The sequence below is a fragment of the Oncorhynchus mykiss genome, chromosome 4, assembly GCF_057628025.1.
Source record: "Oncorhynchus mykiss isolate SJ-2025 chromosome 4, ASM5762802v1, whole genome shotgun sequence".
NCBI classification, from domain to species: Eukaryota; Metazoa; Chordata; class Actinopteri; order Salmoniformes; family Salmonidae; genus Oncorhynchus; species Oncorhynchus mykiss.
This window is the reverse complement of record NC_143025.1, coordinates 35,408,150-35,432,054: the sequence shown is the minus strand read 5'-3', so window position 1 is coordinate 35,432,054 and position 23,905 is coordinate 35,408,150. Positions and strand designations below refer to the sequence as shown.

Genomic DNA, 23,905 nt, shown 5'->3' with positions numbered 1-23,905 from the left:
AAGTGGAGGCTGTTTGCATTCCCAGCATGCTCCTTCCGTGTGAGCGTGACTTGTGTGGAGCAGATGTTCAGCTGGGCTAATAGTAAGGCTGTGAGGCGGCAACTGCGCTATGAGTCTACAGTGTAAAAAAAAAATCCTGTCATTTTTACAGTAAATTACTAGCAGCTCAGAACCCGGTAAATTACTGTAGATTTACAGGACCTGTACTGAAACACATATTTACAGCATATTTGTGGTACACCTGACTACAGCAACATGCTTTATTTCTAGAATGTACAGTGCATTACTGGAAGGAAAGTGGATAGTGCACTGTTGCAGATTTACAATGCAGGTAACTAGTGCTAAAGACGGGCAGTATTTCTGTTACATATATTTGATATAAGTTTTTCAATAGTTTCAATGCTTATTTTGTCATTTGTATTTCACTGCCATGAACTACAATTCATGTAGAGTATTTTGTAACAGTTTAATTGGAATAAATGTATTTTGTATTCTCTAATACAAAAATAAACTTGAAAGTACCCGCTGAACTACAACAACATTTGCGGTAATGGTATGACTGTGATTTGTTTTTGTTTATCTACCTTAGTTTAATGCACCGACTGACTGTAAGTCGAAATACAAATATTTGAGGGCCAAGCTCATTAGAATAGTACCCAGCAGTGTGATTGAAAGAGTTGATTTTTGCATTTACGTTTTGGTCATTTAGCAGAAGCGCTTGTCCAGCGTGACTTACATTCAGTGAGTGAGACTAAGGTTGATTTTAAAAATACACATATTAGTCATAGCAAGTAAAACGCTTCTGTAACCATTACTGAGAATGTTGTTGTAGTTGAGGATCCATTGTTCTTCAAGGTACTTTTGTATTAACTTGCTTGACCATGCTGCAGGTGATATAACTTCTTGTTACATGCAATGTTGGCTTTGTAGACTTCATTGGAAAGATGTTGCTCTCATGTTTTGTGCTATATAAGTAGTTGAATTTTTCGGGCAATGTTTGCCTGTTGTCTTTTTGTTGTCACTGCCTTGTTGTATATCACGGTGGTGTATTAACCAATGGGTTATATAGTAAACAGCGGACTTATTACAACTTAATGTAGGTTGTAATACGGAATTTTTTTACTGTTTTTTTTACTGGTTTGGCTCAGTGATTTTATCTATGAACCGCTATTGTCCGGAGCTAAACAATTTAATCACACAAGTAGCAGGTGCATTGTCGCCCTCTTTGGAGAACGCTTAAGAGGCGCTGACCTCAATATTACCACACAGACTGACATCTGTGTGATCAGGAAAATAAAGTGACCAGTCACCCCGATGATTTAAAAAACAAACAGCCTGAAATCACAATTTATCTGTGCGCCAGTTTTTCCCGCTCGCGCTCTAAGGAATATCAGTCCACGATCCGCATTTACGCATAGTGTGGCTGCGATGTACATTTTACTATCCAACTGCGTAATCAAATGAACGTTTGACTTTCCAGGTATTTTAACATCTCTTTCTTTTACACTGCTTTGTTGTTATACATTCTCTGCATTTCAAATTAGAAGATAAATATATTTAATTAATTGTATGCTGTCAAGTGAATACATGCTTTAAAAACACAAATATGCAGACAGAAAAGGAACAAGCTAACATTTGTATTGAATGGAATTAAAGTTAGATTGCTTGTTATCAATCACTTTATTATCTTTATTGTTATTGCTATTATTATTATTGGACTATTATTAATATTGTTGTTATTATGACCACCTTAATCATGCGTTGTAGTAGTAAGATATAATCAATATCAGTTATTATGATAAGTAGAAGTAGGATTAGTATTTCTGCTATCATTGGTTTTATCAGAGTCTGATAGCAATACAAACGATTATAGGTTACATTGAATTACATGCACATTTGGCATAAAGTCAAATGATCATTACAGAGCACGGTAGAAAGGAGTCCAGTTCAAGCCGCGTTGGAGTTTGAACATGACTACAATAACTAAGCTGCGCTTCCTGACATATTCTATATAGTATAGGCTATGTTAACTTTGTTTGCTTGTTGTAAGCAAAAACAAACAATACATTTGAATAAACATTGATTATTATACAACTATCCCACAAAACAACAGTGTTTATTTTATTCTTACCTTTAACGACTCTGACAAGCTTCCCAATCATGGACGTGTGTATGAGCAGAAAAATCTAAACGTTATAAAAATACATCTAAATGCAATGGCACTTTACCCCCTAGAAAGCTTTCTCTGGATATCTCTTCTAAACATGGCATAGTAGCACAATCACAGTTTCAATTAAACAAATATGCGGCCACATTTTTATCAAAACGTCCACATTGCCAGGCTATACGAGTTCTAAACTTCGCCTGACCCTGGGATTCTGTATGTTCCACAATGGGCAAAAATGCGCACGAGATGCGTTATGGACCGAACGCGCCACAGGTATCGTTCTCATTGAATAGAAAACGTCTCCCTCTTTCTTCACTGCAAACTGCAGATGTTAGTGTTAAAATGTAGCTCCAAATACAGATGTGAGTTGGCTCAGCTTTTTTAAAGCCTGGGGTGTCAAATTCCACCATCTATCACATGTTCCCACACACAATACACAGGTTGCTTTCTGCGACATGACACTCAACCTACAAAAGCTTATAACAAGGCCTACTTACTGATTTTTGTTCCTTCTTTTAATGTAACTTGATTAAAATTAACTTGATTCCTTATGTTGTTCTTTGACCCGAAAGTTGACCCGGTTCAGTTTGAACGTCTGGCGCGTTCCATTAGTAGGTCTCCAAAGGCTTGAGCCCGACTGGCGGTGTCTATTAACTGCGCATATAAATGAGCGCTTCAAGGCCAACAGATATGAGTTACACCCCTTTTATTAGCGCCAAATGCTTTCACACTGCTGCTGAGCTCAGCCCTAGGGCATTAGCTTTACACACTGCACTGCAGTACTTGTATAATGTGTCATATCATGAAAAAAACTATAGACCTAAATTACCTCTAACAATCATAATTTGCCACCCATAAAAATGTGTAATTGTTATATTGTCTTCTCGTTTTGCCTGTTGAATGACCTTTGTGATATTTCGACATATCAGTACTTGATTGACTTGAAAGAGGTTGTATTTCAAGTGGTTTTCAGGGCAAGTACTTATCAATACCCAGACTTCTATCTGACAGCAATTGACCAACGCTTTAAGAAAGGGACGTTGTATTGAAAGAGGTTGTATTTCAAGTGGTTTTCAGGGCAAGTATTTGCTTGATGTGGAATCAATACCCAGACTTTTCTATCTGACCACAATTGACCCAAAGCTTGTTGTTTCGGAGATAAGGCTATTCAAACCAGCAGTCACACACTTGATAAAACAAACCTCAGTAATGAGCCTGGTTACTTACCAAATGGCAGTGCACTGTGGGCCCTGGTCAAAAGGGGAGCACTAAATAGAGAAAAACACTACGACAAAATGGTTCCAAAAGGGTTCTTTGTGGAGGGATAGAGTTCTACCAAAAAACGTTTTGATCTGAATAACCCTGTTTGCAGCACAAGGGTTCTTTGTAAGGCAAAGGGTTCTACCTATAACCTTTGACATACAGACCGTTTTTTGGAAGAAAGGGTGTTTGATGATTCTTTGGGAGGCAAGAAGGGTTCTTTGGGAGGCAAGAAGGGTTCTTTGGGAGGCAAGAAGGGTTCTTCGGAAGGGAAGAAGGGTTCTACATGAAGCCATATTTTCCGGCATGCACTATTGCAGGCTGATTTTCATAATTGTTTGTTTCAATATCTGTGTTGTTGCATGCAAATTGATTGATACATTCTATGCTACACAAAGATAAATAACATCATTATTTTTTAAACTAATCCCATGTGTTAGTAATTAGACAATTTATTGCACCCCTTGGGATGGTTGTTCCAGTTTAGAGGATTGAGGTAGTCTTCATATTCCATTTTTTCTACCCTGGCAGTCATTCTGAATGCAGGTTGCAGGTGACAGAAAGATTCCACTTCTTGGATATTCTAACTGTGGCTGGATTCCAATAGGAATTACACATCACTTTGCAAGCCAGCATAATGTGACTTGCAGGCCTCATGTGGCTGTAAACTAGTTATGGAAAACCGAGGCTTTCTGATGGAGTCTTTTCACATTCACCAAATTGTGCCGATAAACGGTTCATTACTCTGCGCTTCATTATCTGTTCACAATACAAATTAGTGACATCTGGTGGTCAGCAATATTGTATGATTATCAGATCTAAAACCATTTTCTCTACTCTTTTCATCAAAACTCAGTGGTACAGGGGTACGTCATTGGCATTTAATAGCCTATAATCAAATATAATACCAGAATCACATCATGCTTCCCTTTTTTGCCAAGTTTAAAACATTTCAAAAACAGAATATATGGCATTATTTAGCATGCTTAAGAGATAATTATTTTAACAACAATACAGAAAGTGCCCTCACCTCCTCCCTGTAGGCTGTCTCGTCATTTTTGGTGATCAAGCCTACCACTGTTGTGTCGTCTGCAAACTTGATGATTTAGTTGGAGGCGTGCATGTCCATGCAGTCCTGGGTGAACAGGGAGTACAGGAGGGGGCTGAGCACGCACCCTTTTGGGGCCCCAGTGTTGAGGATCAGTGAGGTGGAGATGTTCTTTCCTACCTTCACCACCTTGGGGCTGGCCCGTCAGGAAGTCCAGGACCCAATCGCACAGGGCAGGGTCGAGACCCAGGGCCTCAAGCTTAATGTTGAGCTGGAGGGTACTATGGTTTTGAATGCTGAGCTGTAGTCAATGAACAGCAATCTTACATAGGTATTCCATTTGTTCAGATGGGATAGGGCAATGTGCAGTGTGATGGCGATTGGATTGTCTGTGGACCTATTGGGCGATATGCAGATTGCAGTGGGTCTAGGGTGACAGGTAAGGTGGAGGTGATATGATCCTTGACTAGTCTCTCAAAGCACTTCATGATGACAGAAGTGAGTGCTACAGGGCGATAGTCACTCGGTTCAGTTAATTTTGCCTTCTTGGGTACTGGAACAATGGTGGCCATCTTGAAGCATGTGGGGACAGCAGACTCCGATAGGGAGAGATTGAATATGTCCGTAAACACACCAGCCAGCTGGTCTGCGCATGCTCTGAGGACGCGGCTAGGGATGCCGTCTGGGCCAGCCGCCCAGGGGTTCTACCAAGAACCATTTTATCATCTAAAGGTTCTTGCTAGAATCCTCTATGAAGGGTTCTACCGAGAACCATTTAATCTTTGGAGGGTTCTTCCTAGAACCGTCGATGAACGGTTCCACCAGCCTTATTAGCATTTCAAATACAATTATTTACGACAATAATGACGTATATCATAAGGCCTTTCACTCCTAACACATTGGTGTTAGGAAAGGCCTGGTTTACAGTAGTGATGTTACGTTTGATACTGGAGCTCATAGGCATGCATCGAAATCTCTAAGCAGCTAACTTGGAAGCAGTGTGCCAATGTGTGTATCACTTTATCAGAAGGATGTCATCAATGACGTCCGAAACTTCATTTGATTACGTGCTTTTTCTCAGATTCCAAGCTGCTTTTTAACACCGACCTCTACTGGACACCGAACTTACAAATATAGTTAGGGTTTTGTACCAAAAGCTTTTTGATTGGTAGAGTGGAACTGTGGAACATTCAGGGACGTGAGGGTATAGAAAGAAACCTCCAAAGATGAAATGGTTCTCGGTAGAACCCTTCATATAGGATTCCAGAAAGAACCTTTAGATGGTGAAATGGTTATTGGTAGAACCCTACATAGTGAATGTGGGGTTCGAAGATGTAGGGTTCGAATGTAGGGTTCGAAGAATAACAATATACTGGGGGTTTTATGAATAACTCTACATAGAGGGTTCTAGGTAGAACGCTTAGGCAAAGGGTTCTAACTAGCACCAAAAAGGGTTGTCCTATGGGGAGAAACCAAAGAACCCTATATGGTTCTATTTAGCACCTTTTTTTCTTACAGTGTAGTGTGCCATTTGGGACGCAAGCTTTCATGACCAAAGTTCCCGAAAGCGACTGGGGTGCAATCTAAATCTCAAGCTTTAGAGGAGTTATCAAGATTGGCCTGTAATCAAACCCACCCGACTGACTACAGGGTCAGCCAGCTCTAAACATTAAATGTCCTTCCCAAATGGCACTCTATTTCCTATGTTGTGCACTGCTTTTGACCAGGAATCATAGGACTCTGGTCAGAAGTAGTGCGCTATATAGGGAATAGGGAGCCATTTGGAACGTAGTCTTTTCCAGATTGTGGAACTCTTCTCCACCCCTAACATGAAGCCATAGCATCGCCAAACAGCAGATTAAAGCCCCACAGAGGGTTGCCTTCTTTGGGCAGCGGTGGAAGGCTGACTGGCTCAATGGATGCTGCTGGTGCTTGATCTTGCCACCCTCCGCTGATCAAGCAGTGCTTAGCCTGGGAGGTTGTCTGACGGTGAGAGACAAGCCCCTGTGCCAGCCTACCTGGAGCTAGGGCGGTGAGACAGGACAGGAGGCTGCCTGGGGCTTGACTGGGGCACCGGGGCAGGAGACAGAAGGGCTCACAGGGGCACTGAGGAGTGACTCCAGGTCGCACTGTTGACTCTGGGGCCAGGTCGTTATTCATGACTGCTCAGTGAACAGCATCAGCAGGACCAACACGACCACAACCAAAAATGTATAAAACCTGAATTTGATTCAGTATCCTCACGTGTTTTGGGTTACGAGTCACAGGTGACTGTGGAGGGGTTGGACAGGGGCAGCAGGCATCACTGGACTTTGAGTCTTTGACTAGTTTTGTAGTCTGTAGAGCCATGAGGAGCTAGTTGACCCCTGGACTGTGACCAGTGACTGTGAGTAGTTTTGTGGTCTAAAGGTATGAGGTCCTGGCAGCAGACTGTTGTGGTCCAAAAGCATCAGGACGTAGTTGCCACCCGGACTGTTCTTGTGTAGTGGTTTAGAGGTACTGTATGAGGACCTTGTTGACCTCTGCTCATAGGGAGAATATTAATGAGGTCCTCCAGCGGGGTTGGCACAATCCTCACAGCTAGACAGGCAGCCAGGAGACCACACTGCCAGTCCCTGACTTAAAGCAGAAAGCCTTGTCCTTTCCAGCCCACACAGGCCCTCCCTGCTCTGGCCTGGAGTAGATGCTAAGCAAACATGGGCCCATATGCTCTGTCTCTGGAGCTCCAGACACTTGGCCAGCCCACCGCCACAAGCCCATCTCCCATCCACCTCTATCAGAAGTTCAGATCTCCCTCACCACATTCCCCAAGCCTCTCTCTGCTATAGCCTCCTACTGTAAGCGCAACCGGCTGATTAAATTCACATGTATGTCTACCGCGGACCAATGACCATGAAATAATGTTCTCAGTACTTTCCAGGCTGCACAAGTGGACTTCCCTATGGATAAAATGAACTTTCCTTCCCTCTCTACATGAATGATGGCTGAACCCTTCAAAAGGAATTGATGACTGAAATAATTGTATTTCAAATAGCCATTTAAACTCAATTTGGCCTCTGTCAGAGTGATGTATTTTCAGTCGTATAGAATTCAGCTGGAACAACAGAGAGCTCATTGACTGCAACCCAAATGTCACCCTGTTCCCTACATTTAGGGAATAGGTTGCCATTTGGGACACCGTCATTGACTGTTAGGATAGATAATAGTAGGGAAATCGGATCCCGGGCTGACAGTGTGTGCACAAACCGAAACCTGGGTATGTATTTAAACGGGGAGAGAGTTGTTTGATGTAGTTTTCTATAAAAAAAAAAACGTTATTCCCGGTCTCGATCCAGAGTGCTTTTTTATGCCTTTTAAGTGAATTACAGTATTGCAACACAGCAGAGATGTAGGCTATATTTCTCACAAAGCAGAACCTGTTTGTTTAGAGCAAAGTGAAATACAATAGGTTCCACATTGCCAAACCACACATGTACGTTCTGATAAGACATGCTCACACTGTACCTAAGAGCCTCCTTAGACCTGGGCTAAGGGAGAGTTTAGCCGGGGGCTAAGCGAGTGTTCACACTTGCACATTCTAAAGTGGGCTAGCACCAACCTTAGCCCAGGGCTAGCTGGCCGTAAGACGGAACAGGGTTAGCGCCGACTTTTTGGGGCTGGCCCCAGAAACACGGTGCCAAAATAGCCAGTGTGAAACGGGCTCAAGAACAACTCATAGAGATTTCACTGTCTAATCACAAAAGCAGCACTTTCACTTAATTTGCATATGCTTGTGATGGATGTGATGCAATCTGCACACTATTTTAATAAGTACATTTATACTATTTCATCCGTCTATCTGAGGACAAAAACCTGAGAAAAAAACTAATACTTTCATCTGTGCTAAAGTATTGGTTGTTGTGGCTAACAAAAACGATTGTTATGCAATCGTTCTCACTTACTGACTTCGCTAGCCAACTGAAGCCACAAACTCTACAGTTGGAAGGGCAGCCAATGCTCAATATTCATCTGTTTTCATAGCTTTTCTATTTACATTTAAATGGATATAGCTATCCATGATAATCATATTTTTGCATGATTTTGCCTGGATCAGAAAAGTTGATGTGTTGTCTGTGCACAGCATTCTCTGTACATGGGCGACATCACATTTCAAAAGTGAAACAGTTTCCGAGGTCGGACAGGCAGAAAGCAAGGTTTATACAAACCATCAGTATTGGAAATAAAATGCTAGGCTAGAAGCAAGAGGAAATAATGTAATATTACTTATAACATTGGTCGTGTGCCAGAGATAGATTGTTGGTTGCATGTGTGTTTGTCCGTTATTCCAGGGCTTTGGAATACACGTGTGAATCCTAAAGCTTAGCCCAGGGTTAACTAATACCAGGATAAACTAGCCAAGGGCCAGTCTTAGCCTGGGGCTAAGATAGCCTGGGGCAAAGAACAATGCAGAGTGAAAAGGCCTATAAAGAGGTCACAGTAGCTGCATCAATAGGTTACATATACAGTATATTCCAACTAAAGCTTTATAGTCACCAACCGTCCTTCCAGTCTAAAATCATCACAAGTTATCACTCTGTGAATCCAAAATAGAACATGACCCTGATTAACCTGTGCCCTATAGGTCAAGCCCCCTGTTGTGGTTGGCCGGTGAATCCATCCACCCACCCACCTATTCCAATGGGGTTTCTGTCTATAAGGAAACTCGTAATCTTGGCATCTGAGTAAGGCTCACAATGGCACTGGGGGGCTAGATTTAGAGAATTAGAGAAAGGTTGATTTATCTGATATCTCTTTCGACCTGGGGTCTACTGGTCCTGTGGTGAGGTAGGGTTAGAGGTCAGGGGTCAGACAGTTTTTGTGTGGTCCGGCATGGTCCCCTGGATCCCCCTGTTGTTCAAAGCTACCAGGTTCCTCAGCTCTCCTGCTGATTCACAGCATCCAGGTATTGTGAATGAGTTGGTGGCAGAGGATTCCTCCCAGGCTTAGGATGCCTATATCCGGGGAACACTAGTCTGTTCTGGTATGCACGGGGTATCGTTACAGCCCTCTGTTACCCAGACTGGAGACTTCTATTCAGATGCCATCTCTAGTTGAGAACCTGTTAATTATAGAATGGTTTATGCACTGATTCTACTATAACAGAATGCCCTTGTAAAACACTGTGGGGTAGAGTACAGAACAAAGCAAGCATACACAAATATATGCCTATTACTCACATTGCTGTATTGAGGGAGAGAGAATAAGGAGACTGAGACAAGTCTCAGTGGATAGGCTTCTGGTTCTGTAGTCAGCACCTCTCTCTTTCTCTTTTCTAACTCACCTGTGGCCCAGAGGGACCTGTAAGGAACTACTAGATGGAGTGATTCCACTCCACTGAGCTAGGAACACAGTGAACCACTCGGTCTATTTCTGGAAAGCATACTAAACGTGACGATATCTCTAAAGCATCGGGCGACCTGAGAAAACAAGCAGTTGATCAACGTTGTAAAAGAGGATTGCTGAAGAAACCTGGTCCACATTACATTACAACTTGTTCCAGAGCACATCACGTCCTATAATCTATCCCGTCAGTGTCTGACATACATTAAACATTATAATTGGAAAACAGACCACCTGTTTCTCTGTCTTCTGTCCCTACTGTAGATGTGAACTGTGTATGTCAGGGTTCCCGAACTGGCAGCTCAAGGGCCAAATCTGGCCTGCCAGCAATATTATTTGTCCCCCCCATAACCCACCAAATAAATTATCAATATTTTTTGCATAAAAGGAAATGTCATTATAAAAACATCTCGGACCCAAGATGCAAAAAGTCCCAAATGCAATGTCCCAAGAAGGACGTTAGCCTGCCTAAATAATGCAAAAGTTACATTTGATCTTAATTCAAGAGGAGAAAGAATGCAGGAGACAGTCAACTAATAAAGCAGGCAGTGGACCATTATGTGGTGCTGAAACGTAAAGCTGCAAACACAGCGCAATCAATAGGAGGTGAACAGCAGCTGGTGATGCAAATATAGATAACTTCTTTTGCAAGTGGCGCACAGCAACAGATGGAGAAAAACTACACCAGATGAGTAACTCATTTTAACAATAATCTTCATTTTAATTTGACTTTACAAACAAAAAGTGTGCTTAATTGGAGTATATGTTTTACGAGCCTAGGCCTATATAAAATAACTTAACTGGCTGAGATAGACTATGTGTCTTTGCAGTATCTTTCACAATAAAAAAATATGGTCTAATTTAATATATGTATTTTTTTAATAGAAGTGGGATTTTTAAAATTAGGCCTACAATTGCAACTGGTCAAAAATGTAACAACCGACATGGTGACGTCTGTGTCTGAATGTCTGTATCGGTAGTCTCGGAATAGCTTGCATCTGTAATGACAGAATAAACAGAAAATACTGTCAGCATGACACCTAAATATCTCTGGATAAGCACTTTACTTACTTACTTAATGGGAAAAGTTGCATTTCCCTTCTTGTGGAGGGAAATACGATCTTGTGGATGTCGGGTGAGAAGGATGTGATTTTAATGCCCAGGCAGTCCTCAATTGAGTTAAAAAGCCAGTTACTCTCATGAGTCTTGATTGCGTTCATAGAGGAAAAGGAGGACTTGTAGTATCACAAGTCGATCCAAACATTGTTAGCACATAAAATGCAAGTTTCTTTATTGTGCTCTATTCCTCTGAGCATGCCACCCAAAACGCACACAAGAACTCAGCACTCCTGAGCGCATCACTGATTTGGCTCAATGTCTGGAATTCAATCAGCTCAGTTTGAATTGCGGCCTTATCGAGGAAGGGTATCGTTTTCTTAGCAAGGGAGGAGAATTCTCCACCTGGGCGGACTGTGAGAGGATCACGGACAAAGACAATGATATCCTTGGGCATGCTGTAGTCTTCAAATCTGGTGGAGAAGTTGTCCCTCAGCTGCTTGATGAAATCTTCCATCACCTCTGTGACAATGCTAAGGCCTGGTCCTTCTGCCTGTCGTTTCTTCGTTGTGCTGAAGTGCAGTAACCTTACAAATGACAAGTCCATATCTGGGCTGTACCCTTCCCAGTCCACCAGGTACTGAAGCTGACCCCCATGACGTCAGGGGTTCAGTAGAGACCTGACAGCATAGCCAGGGATCCCATTAATGTCCAGGGGAGGCGGAGGGGTGTCGCGGGGACGGCATCAGCCAGGGGACCAGGAAACACCGGCCTGAGGAAGGAAACACGAAAAGAGGGTGAGATCGGGTAGTTGGTCGGGAGTTGTAAACAGTAAATTACCTCATTGACCCTCCGGAAGACTTTGAAGGGCCCCACAAACTGGGGGCTCAGCTTCTGACAGAGGGCAGGCGGGGCGGGAGGTTCCTGGTGGAGATCCAGACCCGATCACCAGGATGGAACACGGGAGCCTCACTGTGGTGGCAGCCTGCCTGATCCTTCTGATGGCAAACGGAACCACTTGTCCACTGCAGGGGCCTCGGTCTGGCTCAGAGTCCATGGAGCCAGGGTCGGTTGATATCCCAAGATGCACTGGTAGGTGTCAGCCCGGTGGAGGAGTAACGAAGTGAGTTCTGGGCGCACTCTGTCCAGGGAAGGAACCGGGCCAACTCCCCTGTCGGTCCTGGCAGTGATTCCTTAGGAACCTCCCCAGCTCCTGGTTGGTCCTCTCCACCTCCACGTTGGACTGAGGCCACAGTCGGAGATGATGTCCTCCGGAAGGCCATAGTGCCGGAAGACCTGCTGAATAGGGCATCAGCGACCTGGAGAGAGGTATGGAGACCAGGGATAGGGATAAAATGGCAGGATTTGGAGAATCTGTCCACAACAACCATAACAGTGGTGAAACCATCAGACTGGGGGAGACCGGTAACGAAGTCTACAGACAAATAGGACCAAGTCCACTGAGGCACGGGAAGGGGAAGTAGTTTCCCTGCTGGAGCGTGCCAGGGAGATTTGGTTTGGGCACATATGGAGCAGGAGTTGACATAGCGGGTGATGTCCTGCGCCAAGGTGGACCACCAGTATTTATTGGAGAGGGATTGGATAGTGCGGGTGATACCTGGGTGTCGAGTGGCGAGGGATGTGTGTGCCCAGGTTCTCAGCAGATCTCTTACCCCTGTTGGAACAGTGATGCATTCTGGAGGGCAGGTAGCAGGAGCAGTTTCCCTCTCCAGAACCTGGTGGAAGTCCACATCTACATCCAAAAAACGCAAGGCCAACGATACCGGAGGAATGATGGATGGGCTGGAGGGTACTTACAGGACTCTCAACCGGCATGGAACCACAAGGTACGGGAAAGCAGGTCTTCCGGCATCATGGACCCCAGGAGGTGATTTTCATCCTCGACCAGGAGATGGTAGGGTTATGACGTTGGAGCCAAGGGAGGCCGAGGATGATTTTGTGTACGGGTGCAGTGTTGATGAGGAATGGAAGGCTTTCCTGGTGCATGGGTACCACAGTGAGGGTGAGTGGTGCTGTGATGTGTGTGATTGTGCCAGATCTCAATGGTCCAGGGCTTGCACCGGAAAAGGAAAGGAGAGGTACGAAGTTATGTTCAGGGAGGAGGCGAGGGCCTGGTTGATGAAATTCTCGCGGCACCGGCCTCCACTAGAGCTGTAGAGACAACACCTGAGGGACAGCCAGCCTGTGAAATGGGAATTAGAAAGGGTTTGGCGGAACACGATGATGAATACTCATGCGGGCCCTCTGCCCTAGTGGACTCTGGGTTGGCACGCACTGGACACCACTTAAGCTGGTGCCCCTCCTGGCCGCAATAGGGACATAACCCCAGCAGTCTCCGGCGACGCCGCTCTGCCTGGGAGAGGTATGTGGCTCCTAACTCCACGGTTTCAGGCTCTGCCTCACTACAGCCAAAGGAGGGAGGCGAGTGGTGAGGTGGCACCGTGGCTCCCGAAGAAGGTTATCCAGACGGATGGCCATCGCGATGAGTGGATAGGTTGTCATCCCGACACGCCAACTCTGTCTGGACCTCATCATGCATTTCTCTCTGGAGGAGAGTGCGGATCGCAGGCTCATTCCATCCACTGGAGGCTGCCACAGTACAAAAGGTGAGGGCATACTTCGCAGCAGTTTGGGCACCCTGCTGGAGTTGGAGAAGTCGCTCACCTCCCTCTCTGGCCTCTGGAGGATGGTTGAAGACCGCTCTGAACAGAGCCATGAACCTCTTATAGGAACCCAACTCCTCCTCTCCCCTCTCCCAGACAGCCGTAGCCCACTCCAACGCCCGCCCGGTTAGCAGGGAAATGACAGTGGCAACCTTGGACCTCTCGATGGTGGGGGTTCCCGTCTGATGGGTGAAATAGAGGGAGCACTGGAGTAGGAAGCCACAGCATTTCGATGAAGTACCGTCATACTTCTCTGGAAGGGACAGTAGCGCATCGCTGACCTGGGCAGATGGCTGGGTAGGCTGGGAGACTGGCTCACTGTGATGACCAGTGGTACTAATCAGATGTGTTAAAAATGTTGTTCAGTTTGTAGTGTAGGCCTATTAATTGTGCTAATATTATTTGCTAATTATGTTCTGGCCCGCCGGCTATTAGCTCAGAAACAATTGGGCCTGATTTTATGGCTGGTTATTTTATGGCTGGTTATGACATCCACATAAAAGTGTTACAAACCCACAAAACCTACCATGGTAGTTCTTTTATGGCTGGTTCTGACACCTACATAAGTGTTTCAAAGCCCACATAACCTACCACACATGGTAAAACATTCCATTACACCATAGCCTACATGTCAAGAGCATGTTTTCAGAAAATAACAAAATATTGACCATATTCAATTATCATTGTAATCGTGCACACATTCATATCAGATATGCACCTACCCCAGTGCTCTGTTGCTGCCGACTGGGATGAATGCAGGAGCAGATTTCAGGAGCAGGACAAGACACCCTCTTTTTGACTGAGGACTGATATAAGGACATGTATGTGATATGCTTATCTTATGTTTTCTTATATGATTATCATCTTGACGGTGTCATAAAGTGTATTTCCTTAGTCCAACCAAGTAAATTACACAGGTTCTCAGCTCTGTAGATTTTGCTGTGAAGAGACAGAATCACTTGGTCATTTATTTTGGTATTGCCCCCATGTAGATTGTTTCTGGTCACAGGTTCAGAAATATCACAACATTTACTTAAAATGATCCTTACAAATAGCAGTGTTGGGCGATTTGGAAAGCCATAGTCAATCAATCAATAATATAATAATACTTGTAGGCAAGGTTTTCATCTTTAGCTCACAATCTGTGGATACTATGCGAATAGAAAGATTCATAATGAATGTATGTAAACATCACAGCACAAATGAAAAATATATGGTACATGGAAACCAAATGAGGGTGGTCTATGGTGATAGTTGGGATGGGCTGAGAGTGGCTGAGGGGCGGGATTAAAGAGTTTATGTTTGGTAATGTATTATTGTTATGTGATTGCTGTATATAAAAGTACTATGCACATCAAATGTGATCCATTTCAGGAAACTAGGCGTATGTCGCGGGGCATTACTTCACAGGAGATATGTTAGAATATAAACTTTTGTTTTTAATCAAAATGTGTGGGTTTTTTTGGCAGAAATGCCTTCTCGAACACATGATCTTTCATGTGACTTGACAACAAACTTGTATGCCATCTGTAAATGGCAAAGGGTGCCTACTTTGAGGAATCTCAAATATAGCATACATTTGGAATTGTTTAACACTTTTTTGGTTACTACATGATATGTGTTATTTCATGGTTTTTATGTCTTCACTATTACTCTACAATGTAAAAAAAAAAAAGTACAAATAAAGAAAAACTCTTGACTGAGTAGGTGTGTCCAAACTTGTGACTGGTACTGTATGTACAGTTTATGTAGCTGAAAAGCTGTAAAAACAAAATAAGATAATGTGTCCTCCGAAGAGGAGGGTGGGGATAAAAAATATGTATAAAAAAATGACACAGGATGATCATTTTTCTTTATGACAATGCCATAAAGTGTATTTTCTACAAGTTATTTAAAAATATCATGAGAAAAACACGACTGCAAAGGATTCTAGAAACAAACTTTCAACCGAAAGAAAACTTATTGGCAGGGAAAAAAGTAATTTGAGTAAATGTTGGTTTTGACCCTCTTATGTCGGTGTCATGACCAGCTATAGAATAACGCAATGTATGTCACGACAGGTGTAATTATACGTGTCATGACAGTGTTATCACCATATTATGACACGTTATGTCAGCTTTTATGACATATCATGACATGTTTATTACCATGTCATGACATGTTATGACACTGGGTATCAAGTAAAGTGTTAAATGTTTTTCATCTGCAAGTGTCTTCCGTTTTCAAGTAAATACATTTTCTAGGTCAGCGTTGTAGCAGCCATGATGCAGAGTCAGTAGAAACAGGTTGTGGAACCTGAGATTGCACAGACACACTCTGCTGGAGAACAGTGCATGGGCGGACCAAAACAGGGTCAGGGTTTAATTAAAACTAAATGATGTGACCCACCAACAAGAACCAGGGCTCGTATTTCAGGTCAGTCAGAAGATGAAGAAAAATAAGATCAAAAGACTTGGGAGCAGAGACTGAACCCAGTCTGGCCTTTTCTGCTGGTGGTATGTGAGAACTGTCCCCTGGTGTCCCCTTCCCAGGATATCCATGTTGTCACTCAGATCTGAGGCCACCTAGATAGAGTAGAGAAGACCAGACCACCTGTCTGTGTGCACTCTACCAAGCCCCCCCCCCCCCCAACCATAACCTTAACCTTGACCCTAACTGTCACGGCTGTGTGTAGAGACGGACCAAGGCGCGGCGTGCTCCGAGTTCCACATCTTTATTTTGTGAAACTTACAAAAAACTAAAAAACTAAACAAACAACGAACCGTAACATAAGAGGAGGTAACTCAAAACAAGATCCCACAAAAAAAACAGTGGGGAAATGGCTGCCTATATATGATCCCCAATCAGAGACAACGATAATCAGTTGCCTCTGATTGGGAACAATACCAGGCCAACATAGACATAAACCAACCTAGATAACCCACCCTAGTCACACCCTGACCTAACCAACATAGAGAATATAAAAGGCTCTCTGTGGTCAGGGCGTGACCCCCCCCCCCCCCCCAAGGTGGGCATCTAGCGTCGGTGGAGCGGGGCGAAGTACCCACACAGACCACGGGTCCGGCCATGGAGCCGGGTAGAACGCCGCACCTGGACCGGGCAACGGCGCCGAAGAAGACTCCGGCACAGGATATACTGGACTGGGGACAGGCACTTCAGGGAGAGTGCAAGGAGGAGGCACAGGACGTACTGGGCTGTGGAAGCGCACTGGAGACCTGGTGCGTAGAGCTGGCACAGATGGTGCCGGAACAATGACACACTTCGCACGGTGAGCGCGGGGAGCTAGCACAGGATGTACTGGGCTGTGGAGGCGCACTGTAGACCTGGTGCATAGAACCGGCACAAATTGTACCGGAACAATGACACACTTCGCACGGTGAGCTAGCACAGGACGTACTGGGCTGTGTATGCGCACTGGAGACCTGGACGTACCTGACTGAGACGGCGCACTTGAGGGAGAGTGTGAGGAGCAGGTACAGGACGTACCGGAACGGTGACACACACTTCAGGGCGAGTGCGTGGAGGAGACACAGGACATACCGGACTGGGGAGGTGCACTGGAGGCCAGATGCATGAAACTGGTGCAGGTGACACCGGACTGGTGTCACGTTCCTCAGCACGCCTGCAGCGAAATAATTACAATATAGCAATTAAACAGTGGAGTGATAGATGTGCAAAAGATGGGTGTGCAAGTAGGGATACTGGGATGCAAAGGAGCAAAATGAATAAAATAAATAACAGTATGGGGATGATGATGATGGATGGGCTATTTACAGATGGGCTATGTTGCAGTGCAGTGATCTGTGAGCTGCTCTGACAGCTGGTGCATAAAGATAGTGAGGGAGATATGAGTCTCCAGCTTCTGGGATTTTTGCAGTTCGTTCCAGTCATTGACAGCAGAGAACTGAATATAACATGATTTGACGTCATTTTGTCTGTGGCCAATGACTTTGAGCCTTCTTGGATGGCTACTTCTAACGTAACTCTATGGCAGCACCCAAGGGGCTAGAATTGTCGGTGATGTAGTGTCCCCATGAGTGACAGAACACTGAGCCAGTCACGGCGCAACTAGAAAACATTACCAACCCCTATTATTTCCCGCTGGCTGCCCGACCACCATAGTAAGTATGGAGCTGGGCTGAAACACCTGCATTTTGGAGCTGCCTTACTCAAGAAAGCAAAAAAGAGACCATGTTTGTATGCGGCTTCGTTAACTCAAATTCACTTTTTCATTTTTTGCAAACTGATATGTGACACATTTTAATGCCAAAATAACATGCAAAACAGCTAAACAGGTGGGGCTCAAAACAGGTGGGCGCTGCCCCAACTGCCTTGAATGAAGGGTCGCCAGTGGACAAATGTGAAACCAGTCATGTAAGCAAACAGAAAAGCATATCAACATGACAGGTATTTCTGCCCCTTTCCCACAGTTAAGTATAAAATGATGTGACCTTGTGCATAATATAAATTGTATGGCCTTTTAACTTGCAGTGATGAAACTTGGAGACTCAAGACAATGGGTAGGCTAAGTGATGATGATGATGATGATGCAAAGCATTGCACAATGACAGTCACACCAAATTGAACCTTTGGGCAGTCTTGAAAGTTGTAGTTATATATCCCGACTTTCTCTGTTTCCTACTATTTCAATCACCTTAGATATTAGCCAATACTATAAATGTCAATGTGGTCATTAAACCCATTGCACTTACAGTGCCTTCAGAAAGTAGTCATGCTCATCAACTTATTCCACAATAGGTTGTGTTACAGCCTGATAATGATAATGATTCTCACCCATTGACACACAATACCATATAATGACAAAGTGAAAACATGTTTTTAGAAGAAAAAAATGAAATGTATTGAAAATGAAATAGAAACATATCTAATTTATATACAGTACCAGTCAAAAATTTGGACAAACCAACTCATTCAAGGGTTTTTCTTTATTTTTACAATTTTCTACTTTGTAGAATAATAGTGAAGAAATCAATACTATGAAATAACACATACAGAATCATGTAGTAACCTAAAAAGTGTTAAACAAATCAAAATATATTTTATATTTGAGATTCTTCAAAGTAGCCACCCTTTGCCTTGATGACAGCTTTGCACACTCTTGGCATTCTCTCAACCAGCTTCATGAGGTAGTCACCTGGAATGCATTTCAATTAACAGGTGTGCTTTGTTAAAATGCATTTCCTTCTTAATGTATTTGAGCCAATCAGTTGTGTTGTGACAAGGTAAGGGTGGTATACAGAACATAGCCCTATTTGGTAAAATACCATATTGTGGCAAGAACAGCTCAAATAAGCAAAGAGAAACGACGGTCCGTCATTACTTTAAGACATGAAGGTCAGTCAATGCGGAAAATATCAAGAACTTTGAAAGTTTCTTCAAGTGCAGTCGCAAAAACTATCAAGTGATATGATGAAACAGGAATGGAAGACCCAGAGTTACCTCTGCTGCAGAGGATAAGTTCATTAGAGCTAACTGCGCCTCAGATTGCAGCCCAAATAAATGCTTCACAGAGTTCAAGTAACATACACATCAACTGTTCAGAGGAGATTGCGTGAATCAGGTCTTCATGGTCGAATTGCTGCAAAGAAACCACTACTAAAGTACACCAATAAGAAGAATAGACTTGCTTGGGTAAAGAAACACGAGCAATGGACATTAGACCGGGGGAAAACTGTCCTTTGGTCTGATGAGTCCATATTTGGGATTTTTGGTTCCAGACACCGTGTCTTCCTGAGACGCAGAGTAGGTGAACGGATGATCTCAGCATGTGTGGTTCCCACCGTGAAGCATGGAGAAGAAGGTGTGATGGTGTGGTGGTGCTCTGCTGGTGACACTGTCAGTGATTTATTTCGAATTCAAGGGACACAACCAGCATACTCTTGTGCTACCACAGCATTCTGCAGCAATATGCCATCCCATCTGGTTTGCGCTGTGGGACTATCATTTGTTTTTCAACAGGACAATGACCCAACATACCTCCAGGCTGTGTAAGGGCTATTTGACCAAGAAGTGGAGTGATGGAGTGCTAGCATTAGATGACCTGGCCTTTACAATCACCCGACATCAACCAAACTGAGATGGTTTGGGATGAGTTGGACCGCAGAGTGAGGGAAAAGCAGCCTACAAGTCTTCAGCATATGTGGGAACTCCTTCAAGACTGTTGCAAAAGCATTTCAGGTGAAGCTAGTTGAGAGAATGTCAAAAGCTTGCAAAGCTGTCATCAAGGCAAGGGTGGCTACTTTAAAGAATGTCAAATATAAAATATATTTTGATTCCAGATGTGTTATTTCATAGTTTTGATGTCTTCACTATTATTCTACAATGTAGAAAATAGTAAAAATAAAGAAAAACCCTTGAATGAGCAGGTGTGTCCAAACTTTTGACCGGTACTGTATGTTAATGAGATATTTCTGTATTTCATTTTCAATAAATAAGCAAATATTTCAGAAAACATGTTTCACCTTGTCATTATCGGGTATTGTGTGTAGATGGGTGAAATAAATACGTCTATTTAATCCATTTTGAATTCAGGATGTAACACAACAAAATGTGGAATAAGTCAAGGGCATGAATACTTTCTGAAGGTGCTGTAAAATATCAGAGAACATTTACTTAAAGTGATTTTGTAGTCATTGCTAAAACCGATAGAGTCACTGTGACTCTCTAGTTCCCTCAATCTCAACTATGGACCTCAAAGTCATTGTTCCCCTCTAATCAGGGACTGATTTAGACCTGGGACACCAGGTTGGTGCAATTCATTATCAGGTAGAACAGAAAACCAGCAGGCTCCGGACCTCATAGGGTAAGAGTTGAATTTTGTTATTTTTTTATTTAACCAGGAAGGGCTAATTGAGATTTGAAATCTCTTTTTCAAGAGCATCCTGACCAAGATAGGCAGCTTCAAGTTATTACACAATTACAGACAGATAACATGAAAAACTACAGGTAATCTAGTAAAAAACATATAATTCACAAGAGTATAACAAAATCATAAAACAGCAAATTTAAAACATTGACAGGTCAGAGAATCTGTCTCGAAATTCTGCATCAATGATTAGAAACTCCAATCGGGACAAATTCTTCCAGTTTAAAAACATTATGTAAGGCGTTCGAAGCCGATGGCGCAGAGTACATGAAAGCCATTTTACCAAATTCTCTTAAAAAAACAAACATTCTCAGGATAAAGTCCTGCGAAAGAAGAGAGAACCCGCCACATTTGTAAACAATAAAAATGTTCCCCAAAAAATGGTGGTAAACCCAAAATGGCTTTGTAAATAAAAGTATACCAGTGACTGAGCCTACGATTGACAAGGTGTCAATTGATATCAAACACTGAGTGGATGCATTCATATCTAAAATACCCCCATAGTCTAGTATAGGCATAAAGGTAGCTGACACTAGCCTCCTTCTGGCTTCAAAAGAAAAACAGGCTTTATTCCTAAAATAAAATCTCAACTTCAGTTTAATTTTTTTTGTAAGTTACAATAAATAACAGTATCATCAGCATAAAAGTAAAGTTGCGCCTTTTGCACATTTTTGTCTAAATTATTCATACAAATAGTGGAGAAGAGGGGACCAAGTACAGAGCCCCGGGGCACACCATTACAGACAGACAATTTAACAGACATGAGCCCATCAAATTGAGTGCACTGAGTTCTAGCAGACATATCGTTAGCAAACCATGCAACTGCATGCTCCGAAAGACCAACGCTCAATAATCTCTGCCTCAGTATAGCATATCAACTGTATCAAAGGCATTAGAGAGATCAATAAAAAATGAGACCCAATGCTGTTTTTGTCAAGAGATTCAGTGAAAGAATTGAAAACCTTCATGGCTGCTGTAATTGTGCTATGCTTCTTCCTGAAGCCCGATTGGTAGATTGATAAAATAGTTAATAAATAAATAGTTAATAAATAAAAACTATTTTAGCTGTTCACTCACAAGGGATTTAAGTATTTTCACCAGGGGTGAGAGCTTTGAGATTGGCCTATATTTATTTAAGAGTTGTATCTCCCCCTTTTAAAAAGTGGTAGGACAAATGCTTATTTCCAGATCTTTGGAATTTCATTACATTCCAGGATTCAATTGAACAGATATGTAAGTGGTTCAGCTATGAAATGAGGTGACAGATTTAAAAAACAGGGATCAAGAAGATCAGGACCTGCAGGCTTTCTCTGTTCTAAGGATTTCAGGGCTTTATGTACCTCCTGCACTGAGAATGGCAAAAAGCTAAAACTTTTGACCAGCTCTAACCGGTTTATCCACACAGGGTTGTACAGAGACAGAGACTACTCAAACAGCCTACCAGATGATACAAAGTGCTAATTGAAACAATTCAGCATTTCAGTTTTGTCATATACAGCAACAGACTCCTTCAATACCCATGAAGGTAATTCATTAACATTACTGTTACCAGACATAGACTTAGTAGCCTTCCAAAACTTTCTAGGGTCATTCAGGTTATAGGTGATACTAACAGACATAAAATATTCGGACTTGGCCTTTCTGAGACGAAAAGAACACTTTCGTTTCGTAGCTGCCTAAAAAGAAGCCAATCAGCATCAGAACATGATTTCCTTGCTTTAGCCCAGGCAAGATTACGTTTTTGAATAATACAAGACAGCTCAGAAGAAAACCATGGATTATCCCGCCCACTAACTTTGAGCCTGCAGAATGGGGCATGTTTGTTTACTATTTGGAAAAAAAACATCATGAAATAATTTCCAGGCAGTTGCCACATCAGTGTTAAGCTCAATCTTGCTCCAGTCAAAATAAAAAAAATCATGAAAGAAAGCATGGGTTTGTTTTAGGAACCTTTCTAACAGCAACAACAGCAACAATAACCCTGTTGTGAGGGGTCCAGATTAGAGTTGTATCAACTTGAACATTTTGAGTAACGAAAATCGGTCTTTTCAGGAAAACATCTGTAGTGGCCTACAAACTATTATGACCACTCTATGGAAAGGGGAGACTCTGTTTTTCTCAATAACCACCACAAGTGTCACGAGAATAATCTGAAGGTAACACATATAAACAAACTGAAGTATGGAGGTAGTTGTGTGACAACATAAAAAAAATATTTCCTGAGGTTTCTTATTTGTCCGTTTATGGATGTGTTATCCTAAATTGGTCCTAAAATTCCTAATCAAAATAGCTAAATTATCCATGGTATTTCAATCAATTCCATATGTTAGCTTGGTAACTTCCCAAAATGTTCAGGTTTTCCAGAAATCCTGGTTAGACTTTTCCTGGAAACGGATACAGAAAATCCTAAATCCTTCAATCGGGAGGTCACTGGAATTTTGTAACCAAAATTTACACAGCCTCTGCTCAACAAACTCAAACAAGAATCATTTGGGGGGCTACAGTTCACAAACGATATTGTGCTTATCAACCTCACGGCATTCAAGCAATGCATTCCTCTAAGTCAAGTTGCAGCAACAACTAGACTTAATTTTAAATGTACCAACAAATAATCGTATTTGTATGCCTAGCAATCAACACATGTACATTGTACAACACATGCATGCTTTTACAAGTCTCAGTCACAAACGACAGCTCCAATAAGCACCTTACAGTGAACACTATGTGAACCAGAGGCTTGTAGAATTATGACTATTTTAAGTTTTCAGTTCATCGTTCGCTGGTAGGGGGCCCTGCGTGCGCTGGGCATTACTGAGTCAAATGTGGAAAAACACCTAACTTCCCATCACTATTGGAGACCACTGACCGAAGGCATCTAAACTGGAACAACCATTTCAGTAACGTGTGCAATAAGTCAAGTAACATATTGGATTAGTTTAGTAATTTATATTAATGAATTAATGAATCAATCAATGACCATGCACAAACATAGATACGGAAATAAACAATTCTAAAAATCCACCTGCTATAGAGCATGATGGGAAATATGATACTTTTGTTCAAAGTTATATTTATATGAGTTTCAGGACTCTTTATTATGGTAAAACTAGGCCCTCCAAATAAGGACTTATGAAATATGTATGGTATTGTGTAATAAAAAAAAGTCAAAATCAAGTTTTTTAAAAATTAGATGATATTTGAATGAGACCAGATCAAAGTATGATGATCAAAGTATGAACAATAACTGTTGCTTCTATGACTGGTCCCCTCACCAATGTCATATAACTTGGATTCATTATTAAGGGAACATCGTGACATATTCTCTTATCTAATTGAAATAAATACCGTCTTGTAACCAACATCAGAGAAGGCATGTTTGCAGAGGGGCGTGGTTTATACAGCAAGATAACTACTCCGCTGGTGCT

The 23,905-nt window shown here is 42.6% G+C and overlaps 2 protein-coding genes and 1 long non-coding RNA gene across 7 annotated transcripts in view; all 3 read right to left on the bottom strand.

Annotated features, from left to right (window-relative positions):
* Window positions 1-6,635, bottom strand: part of LOC149983997 (uncharacterized) — a 44,659-nt gene extending 38,024 nt beyond the window's left edge. The window contains exon 1 of the mRNA XM_090230775.1: window positions 6,494-6,635. Within this exon, the coding sequence (XP_090086901.1) occupies window positions 6,494-6,635 (142 nt within the window). The remainder of the gene's footprint in view (window positions 1-6,493) is intronic.
* Window positions 6,636-10,551: 3,916 nt separating this feature from the next.
* Window positions 10,552-15,307, bottom strand: LOC149983996 (uncharacterized). Its single transcript, XR_016495231.1, has 2 exons — window positions 10,930-15,307; window positions 10,552-10,852 (listed from the first exon to the last, which is right to left on the bottom strand). It is a non-coding gene; the product is annotated as an uncharacterized LOC149983996 (long non-coding RNA).
* A 1,719-nt stretch (window positions 15,308-17,026) lies between these two features.
* Window positions 17,027-23,905, bottom strand: part of LOC110521738 (CMP-N-acetylneuraminate-beta-1,4-galactoside alpha-2,3-sialyltransferase) — a 112,918-nt gene continuing 106,039 nt past the window's right edge. For all 5 annotated transcript variants that reach the window (XM_036969206.2, XM_090231907.1, XM_090231911.1 and 2 more), the window contains one exon: window positions 17,027-17,216. In XM_036969206.2, the coding sequence (XP_036825101.1) occupies window positions 17,208-17,216 (9 nt within the window). In that variant the 3' untranslated portion in view covers window positions 17,027-17,207. The remainder of the gene's footprint in view (window positions 17,217-23,905) is intronic.